The sequence below is a fragment of the Acomys russatus genome, chromosome 14 (assembly GCF_903995435.1).
Source record: "Acomys russatus chromosome 14, mAcoRus1.1, whole genome shotgun sequence".
NCBI lineage: Eukaryota > Metazoa > Chordata > Mammalia > Rodentia > Muridae > Acomys > Acomys russatus.
In genome coordinates, this window is record NC_067150.1 from 16,330,882 (window position 1) to 16,339,469 (window position 8,588).

Below are 8,588 nucleotides of genomic sequence, written 5' to 3' on the forward strand. Positions count from 1 at the left end.
TGAGTAGTCAGAATGCCCGCCTAACAAGCGAGTCACTCCAGTTTAATGCCCAGTGCCTCATAAGCTGGCCTGGTGGAGTACGCCGGGAGTCCCAGCCTCCAGGAGGTGGAGGCAGGAACACTGAGAGGTTAAGGTCAATTTTAGCTACTGTGTGTCTCAAACAACTGAAATATAGGTCATCAAGAGAACTGGAGGTGGGGTGGCGTGGGGAGCATTTCCCATGCAAACCTAAGGACACGAGTTACGTGAAAACAACAGAACAGAAAACAAAACAAACAAACAAAAAAACTGGTTGTGGTACAGTCTGCAGTCTTTGCAGCAATCCAAAGGCAAGATGAGAGGCAGACAAGAAAGACAACCAGAAACACACACAGACAGACAGCCTGGAACAGGAAGTGTGGCAGGACCAAGGCACTCTGCTTCAAGGTGAGAGGAGAGAACCAGCTTGTATACATGAATTAAAGCATACATGCACCCACACTCACATCATACATATGCACGCAGTAAGACTGCCATGATAGAAAAATGGATACATATGTATTTCTATATACAGACAGATACCTATCCATCTTAACATGTCTGCCAGTTCCTGGGCAGGGTGCCGAGGTCGGCCATGACTTTAATGGCCTTACCTATCCCGTTCAAGAAGTCGTGGGCTTGGGATCTGCATGCTGCAGGCTGGAGTCCTAGGAGCAGGCCACGTAGCTACGGTGCAGAGGTTCTGGGCCTGGAACAAGGCTATTTTCATAGGGGTGAGAGTAGGGGCCATCAGACGAGTCCCCGCGGACTCCCTGGGAACCCCCTGAACTGTAATCTGTTGAGATACCCGAATCGGACACCACAAGATACAGGTACTTCAGGTGAGGTGGGGTGGGAGGTGGCTCAGGAGGCAGTGCCCGAGGACACAGGAGCTGAGAGCTGGGGTCCAGGATGGTGTACTCAAAGCTGGAAGGTGAGGTTCCCTCTGGCCTGGGCTTTGAGGCCAAGTCAGAGGGGCAGGAAGATGTTTCTGAACCTTCATCCATAGTCACCGGGTCCACACTGTCCCCAGATCTTGAGAGGTTCTCACTGCCTGGGCTCCGGGGCAGCAACCACTCATCCAGTACCAGGTAGGTGTCCTGGGCATGCTCGCTGCCCACTGGCTCCAGTAAGGGTCCTTCCTCATTGGCCTCTGCATGCCCAGCCTGTGTCACTCCCCAAGGACGCTCTGAGAGAACTTCTAGGTGGGCAGGTGGGTCCTCGGGGAAGGAGCTGCTTGGGCTCCACCAGAGACAGCTGTCCTGCTGCAGCAGCCACAGCTGGAAAGAGAGCACCCGCCAGTTCAGCTCAGAGGCCCAGGCTTCAGCATGTGGCAGCGCGAAGCCGCAGGAGCAGAGAGGACAAACAGGACACCTACCTGGAAGTTACCCTTGTGGGTGGTGAAGAGACCCTCGAACTCCCTCTCTGGGTTTGGGATGCCAGGCCAGATCTTCTGCTGCAGAGCCCTGTTGAAATGGGTAGAAATAAGTCCTTGGGTGTGTGACACTCACTAGACACTTATCCGTGCCCTCTCAGACTCCCCACCACAGTGACGACAGGATGGGAAACAGCCTGTGGAGGAGGCATCAACCAGGCCCTAAAAGGGTAATTGGGGTAGTTTTGAAGGATGCATAGGAGTTCAGTGTATGCTGCCTTCATTGGATTCCTTTCTATGGGGGGAGGGTTTCCCCAGAACCACCAAAGTTTTGTGTGTGTGTGTGTGTGTGTGTGTGTGTGTGTGTGTGTGTGTGTGTTTCCAAAGAAGTAAATAAACAGGGGCCACGAGAGGCAAACAGGATATGTCCTTACAGAAAAGCAGGAAGGGCAAAGCTCTGAGTGTACTGGGGGATCATAAAAAAATGTCAGCATGGCTGGTCAGATCATTAAAGCCACTGGCTTAAAGCTTTTCCATTAGACTTTCTGGTTCATTTGACAAAGTTGACGACATTGGGAAATGGAACCCACAAAGGAATGCAGGAAGGAGCCAAAAAACACCCAGGGCAAAGTGCCCACGAGCTGAAGTTCAAGTCTAGGTGTGTGGTGTGACATGCAATTCTAGCACCGACCACGCTGTGTAGCTCTGGGCAAGTGCTCTCTCTGAGCCTTGCTTTCCCTAGAGAGGGAGGTCCCAGGGAACAGTCTAAGTTAGAGCTCAGGTAGGGGGCTCACCGGCGGTGGGACAGCAGGGCCAGCACTGCCAGCAACAGCGAGATGAGGACAAGGATGAGAGACAGGGTCAGGATGAGAGGGTCCAGGTCTGGGGGGCAGGAAAGAAGTCAGAGAGGTTTGCCGGGTCTTTGACCCAGCTCCTCCTCCACCCACCCACCCCCCAGGAACTGGGGCCTCACCGCTAGCGGTCAGCAGCGACGCGGGCTCAGACCAGGCGCTCCAGAATCCGCTGAAGCTCGGCTCGGCCATGCGCGCTCGAACAGCGAAGGTGTAGCGCGTCCCGCCCCGCAGGTTGCTCAGTATACATTCAGTGCGTCCTTCCAGGACCTCCACCTAGGGGCGGGTGGAGCCAGGAGACTGCTAACCAGCTAACACCGAGTGAGAAGAGGCTCTGGGAGCTTGCAGGGAGGCATGTAGTCATCACTCTAACCATGGGAAGGGTACTGGGGGATGGGGGGGGGGGGAAGGGGGCCCTCAAGGCTCAAGTATCAACTGGTAAGGCTCACTCTTGGTTCAAGGCCAGAGGGAGGAACCCCGCCCCTCCTGCCCCCAAAGTCAGGAACTGGCCCTGAGCCACATAAAGGCAGAGGCAGCACTCACAGAGAGTGCCTCCATGAGGTCTGAGAATAGGTACCAGGTTGTGAGAGGGACTGATGGGTGCTCAGAGGCAACAGAGCAAAGTGGGGGTTGGGGGGCCGGGGGCTACCGTCAGCGCCAATGGTACGGGCCTAATGAGCCTCAGTGGGCCCAAGTGGCTTAAGGAGAAGGCTCATGAAAGTTGTCCGTTGACCTCTACAAGTAAGTGCACAGAGGCGAGTGTGCAAACCCCCCCCCCCGACAAATAATTTTTTAAAATGTCTAAATGTCAGGAAAGAGCAATTAAAAACTAGCGATGGGATGGTGGGCACTGGGAGAGAGACCTGAAGCGGTGGGGCTTTGGGTCAGGACTCAGAGAGATTGGAATGCAGGGCTGTCCCCTCGGGCTCACCCTTTGTGTCCCCCCTGCCCGATTGCCTGTCGACACGTCCACCTCGTAGCGGATGTGGGTGGTCATAGGTGCCCCAGGAGGTGGCAGCCAGCGCAGTACCACGTGGCTGCCCTCCTCTGCCGGGCGCGCCAGCAGCCCCGCGGGGGCGTCCAGGAGCACTGCAGAAAGTGAAGAGGGTCGGGTAGGCGGGGACCCAATCCCGTCCCCACCCCGACCGATGTCGCTCCCATGCCCCCTCACCTACCTACTTCATTGATATGGATGATGCGGTGGTAGCGAGGGGACCCGGAGGCCGCCGTCACCTGCAGCTCCAGCGGCACGAAGCTCGACGTGTCTGCAGTCGGCAGTGAACACCAAAACCGCACCGAGCCGCGGATGGTGGGCGCCTGGTGCAGGCGACATGACTTTCGTGACTCACCCCTGTGCAAACCGGGGGAGCCGGGAAGAAAAGGTTAAACAAGTAGGGAGGGCAGGAGGTGACTGGAGACTTTCCGATTTCTTTTGCTCAGATCCTGGAACCAGAGCATTTTGACTAGCAGAGCCATTGGAGTGCCCTAACTCCAACATGACACCTGAGTCGATTGATGGAGAGGAATTCCACCAGGGGGCGACATCCATACCACTCACCCACCCCCTCCCACTTCACCCCAGAGCTTTCCACCCTTAACCCTGTTTCCAGGCTGAGGGAGACATTCCGGCCTGTGACATCCAGGAAGCTCTGCTGCACCCACCCCCGCCTAAGGCCGCCTGGTCCTGGGGGTGGGGGGTGGGGGAGGCTCACTCAAGCTGGTAAGAGAAGCTGTAGTTGAAGCCCGTCCCGGAACTCGCCGCTTCCTCCCAGAAACACACCAAGTCTTCCAAGCGCTGCGTGAAGCACAGAAGTTCTTCGGAGGCCCGGGATGCCAGCAGGGCCGCTATGGAAGGGGGTGGCCATGGCGAGGGAAGGGGGTGGAATCAGGGAAGTCGAGGCCCTTCTTCCACAGTCCCCTTACCCTCCCTCCGGTCGCCTGTGAAGACCCGATAATGTTAGTGCCCCGCCCTCTTCTCCAAGAGAGCCTTCGTGGGGTCTTGCAAAAGTGGCGCCTCTAGAACTCCCAAGAGCAGCGACCCTGCCTGCCTTGTTCCACCCCCGTGAGCACGCCCACTCACCCATCAAGTTGAGCGGTGCTGGCCCCGCCCTAGCGGGTGTGTGTGCAGAAGCCTCGACCTCCTATCTGTCCCCGCAGGCACCCAGCTGCCCCTCGATAGCGCCAACCGTGTCCCCCGCCCCCTTCCTCCTCCTAGCGTGCAGTAAAAGGGAGCTAGCACTATCCGCCCGCCAAACTGTTTACAACCGGTCCCGGTCTCCCACTACCTGTCCCACTTCACAGGGTCACTGTGAGCTTGATCACCTCTCCCAGGATCTCGGACCTAGTACTAGCTTGCTGCCGTGTCCCAGGCATGTCCCAGACTCCCCCAGAACACAAAACAGAGCCCAATGTATTGTCTCATGCCTGTTATCCCAGCAACTAAGAAGTGGAGGATCAGGAGGTCAAACCAAGCTCAGTTACATAGTGAGTTAGAGAGCAGCCTTGGTTACATGGACCCTGCCTCAAATAAACAGTACAGGCATAGTGACACAAGCCTCTAGTCCTAGTAGTTCAAGGCCCCCCTGGTATGCTTAGTGAGATCCTATTTCAAACAAACAAACAAACAAACAAACAATCTTAAGCCCTTCTAAGCCTTCTGCTCTGGGCCTCGCTCCGTGCCTCACCAAGTTCAGACACCAGTTTGGCTGCTAGGATCCCCTCTGGAGGTTCAGACGATGTACAGTGGGAATTCAGGCACTAGCATTCTCCTTCCCTTCAAAGACTTACAGAGGTGTAGCTCTTACCTTTGCTCTCAAACTTTGGGTCCGGGAGGCTGGGTGAGGGTGCCCAGGCTGCCCCAGCAAGTAGGAGCCAGAGGGGGCCCACAGGAGGCCAGAGGGGCACTCTGAGGTGGTCCATGATGCAGCTCCAGCTTTAGGAAGCCCAGGGCTCCAGCCCCTCCGTGTCTCCCCCTTACACACACGCACACGCACACGCACGCACACGTACGCACACACACCCCTTCCCTTTCCTCTTTCCCCTTTCCCTCAGTCCACAGCTGGGTCAGCAGCAGCTGCAGGACACAGCTGACCAGGAGCTTCCAAGCCGTAGCTCCCTCCAAGGGGTGGGGCCAGCAAGCAGTCTGGGGACAGATAAGTACAGGCCTCCAAGGGAACAGGGGCCCTTTTGGGCACAGCCACTGCCTAAACCACTGTAGGGGGTGGGGCAGAGAGCAGGGTTTTGTTTCAGGTGGGTTTGCTTATGTGGTCATGGACGGGTGACTTACCTGACTTCACCTCTAATCAGGGTGGCTGTGACTCCAGCCTGCTGTGCAGCCAGCAGGCTACAGTGGAAGCTGTGCTGCTATAAGAATCCTAAAGACAACTAACTAGCCACTGGGTGTGGGAGTGTGACAAACACGTGCTATGGTGTTTTCTGTTTGTGAATTGCAAGGATTTGGGAATATGAGATATCATGTGTGACTTTTAAAATTATTAATTGTGTGTAGTGGGCAGCAGGGCACATATGGAGGGCACGGGGCAACTTTGGGAGTCAGCTTTCCCACCATGTGGGTTCCTGGTAGTTGAGCTTAGCTCTTCAGGATTGGCCGAACTGTCCTTTCACCTACTGAGCCATCTCACCAGCCCTGACTCAAATTCGCTCTACAGTGAGCCGGATGGTCTTGGGTGATCTGAGGATGTCTTGGACCTGTGGTCTTTCTGCCTCTACTTCCTGGGTTTGCGCCACCATACCCAGTCTGTGTGGTGCTGGGAACGTAACTTGGGCCCTCAAACATGCTGAGCAAGTGCTCAGCCAACTGAGCTATAGCCCAGTGTTGGTTTTGTTTTGATTTTAAAGAGTCATTTGTTTATTTTATGTAGATGAGCGCTCTATATACATGTACACTTGCAGGCCAGAAGAGGGCACCAGATCTCATGCAGGATTGTGAGCCACCATATGGATGCTGGGAATTGAACTCAGGACCTCTGGAAGACCAGCCCGTGCCCTTAACCGCTAAGCCATCTCTCCAGCCCCTTGTTTTGTTTTGACAAAGGATGTCACTAAATAGCCCAGACAGTCTTGGAATCATGGCAATCCTCCTGTCTGGAGCTCCTAAGTGCTGGGATCACAGACCTGTGCCACCATACCCAGCTTCCTGTACATTAAAAAAAAAAAAAAAAATTAATAGGGTGCAGCACTTGCCTAGCAGGTGGAAAGCCCTATTAGGCAAGTGGGTGGATTTATCCCCAGCACCACCAAAATAGAGACATAGGTGGGTGCATACATGCATATGTACATACATGGGTAGATACATGCATGGATACATAGACACATATATGATATATACAAACACACAAGGATACATGTGTGGATATGTTTTTACATACATGCATGCATACATATGCACATGGACAGATAGATAATAGATACATATGTACATAATACATACATGTACATCTACATTGTAGCTCAGTCGTTGGATGAGAATGGCTTCTATAGGTTCATGTCTTTGAGTGTTTGGTTCGCAGTTGGTGGACTGTTTAGGAAGAATTAAGAGATGTGGCCTTTGGGGCTAGAGAGATGGCTCAGTGGTTAAGAGCAGTGGCTGTTCTTCCGGGGGACCAAGTTCAATTCTCAGCACCCACATGGCAGCTCACAACTGCGTGTAACTCGAATTCCAGGGGATCTCACCCCCTCACACAGACATACATGCAGGCGAAACACCAATGCACATAAAATAAGAATAAAGAAATCATTAATCGTTGTGGGTTCAAGGCCAGCCTGGTCTACAAAGGGAGTCCAGGACATCCAAGGCTACACAAGAATCCCTGTCTTGAAAGCCCCCCCCCCACAAAAAAGAGGTGCCAGAAAGATGGTTCAGTGGTTAAGAGTAATGGCTGCTTTTCCAGAGGACCTGGGTTCAATTCCTAGCACCCACATGGTGGCTCACAACTATCTGTAACTCCAAGTTCAGGGGATTCAATACCCTCTTCTAGCCCTCACTGGGCACTGCAAACATGGAGTACACCTACACAGATACAAGTAACACTCTCAAGCACATAAAACGACAACAAAAGACAGATATCAGTACAACTTTCTTCCTCAAGAAACAGGGTTTTAGGGTGTTTGTATATGCCTTTAAAAATTCCTCAAGCCAGGTGTGGTGGTGCACACCTTTAATCCCAGCACTCAGGAGGCAGAGGCAGGGGGATCGCTGTGAGTTCGAGATCAGCCTAGTCTACAATGTGAGTCCAGGACAGCCAGGGCTCCACAGAGAACCCCTGTTTCCAAGAACCAAAAAAGAGCTCTCTTCTCTTTCTTCCTCTCTTCTTCTTTCTCTCAGGTACCCCCCTCCCCTCCTTTCCCCATGCTCATTTAATAAACTTCATATAATCTAAAAAAACAAAGAAAAGAAAACATCCCTTTTGGAGACACCTTGGTTATGTATCAAAGGCTCACAATCCCAGCGACTTTCCTATCTCTGCTCTTCTGGCACCCTAAGCTGTGATGACAGGCATGTGCCACCAGGCCCATCTGGAAATGGGTATGGGGGGACACTCGCAAGAGCTAGTTCAAGTAGGATGGTGCTACACACCCAAACGGTCGGAAGGAGCTAATATTTGTGAAAGAAAAAACAAAAAACAAAAAACAAAAAACCGTGGGCTAGAGAGATGGCTCGGCAGTTAAGAGCACTGACTACCCTTGTAAAGGACCCAGGTTTGATTTCCAGCACCCATTTGGTCACCCACAACTTGTCTGTAACCCCAGTTCTACCGTTGAATATAAAATAGACACAAAAAAGCCAGGCGTGGTGGCGCATGCCTTTAATCCCACAGAGGCAAGCGATCACTGTGAGTTCGAGGCCAGCCTGGTCTACAAAGCGAGTCCAGGACAGCCAAGGCTAACACAGAAAGACTCTGTTTCAAAAAACAGAAAAACAAAAAAAATAGACACAAATATATAAGTAATTTAAAACACAGCTGGGCGTGGCAGCTCACACCTTTAATCCCAGCGCCCAGAAGGCACAGGTGGATCTCTGTGAGTTTCAGGACAGGCAGAGCTACACAGAGACACCCGGTCTCAAAACAAACAAACAATCAAAAAATAAGAAAAGAAACCTTCACAATAAAATATTAGCAGTGTAACAGCATGGGGTAAAGGCAGTGAGGTGCCTCAGTGGGTAAAGGGTCTTGCAGGCAGCCTCACGACTCACATGGCAGAAGGCGCAGGTGGGCTCCTGAAAGTTGTCCTCTGACTTCCATGCGTGTCCTGTGGCGGCATATGCTTTCTCCCTCCCCTCCTCAAGAAAATATAAAATTTAAAAATGCTAAAAATCATGACAT

At 52.9% G+C, this 8,588-nt stretch overlaps 1 protein-coding gene across 1 annotated transcript; it reads right to left on the reverse strand.

Moving 5' to 3' along the window:
• Positions 1-606: 606 nt before the first annotated feature.
• Positions 607-5,211, reverse strand: Epor (erythropoietin receptor). Its single transcript, XM_051156060.1, has 8 exons — positions 5,049-5,211; positions 3,957-4,089; positions 3,420-3,595; positions 3,176-3,333; positions 2,367-2,520; positions 2,188-2,275; positions 1,397-1,484; positions 607-1,298 (listed from the first exon to the last, which is right to left on the reverse strand). The coding sequence occupies exons 1-8, from the start codon at positions 5,161-5,163 to the stop codon at positions 687-689; spliced, it is 1,524 nt and encodes a 507-aa protein (XP_051012017.1). The 5' UTR covers positions 5,164-5,211; the 3' UTR covers positions 607-686.
• Between the last annotated feature and the right edge of the window lie 3,377 nt (positions 5,212-8,588).

Excerpts from the sequence above, each read along its gene's own strand:
- Epor (XM_051156060.1), bottom strand. The coding sequence starts at position 5,163 with ATGGACCACCTCAGAGTGCCCCTCTGGCCTCCTGTGGGCCCCCTCTGG. Across the intron at positions 3,334-3,419 it reads CATCCATATCAATGAAGTAG|TGCTCCTGGACGCCCCCGCG; the intron begins GTAGGTGAGGGG and ends CACTTTCTGCAG. Across the intron at positions 2,276-2,366 it reads GTCGCTGCTGACCGCTAGCG|ACCTGGACCCTCTCATCCTG; the intron begins GTGAGGCCCCAG and ends CCTGCCCCCCAG.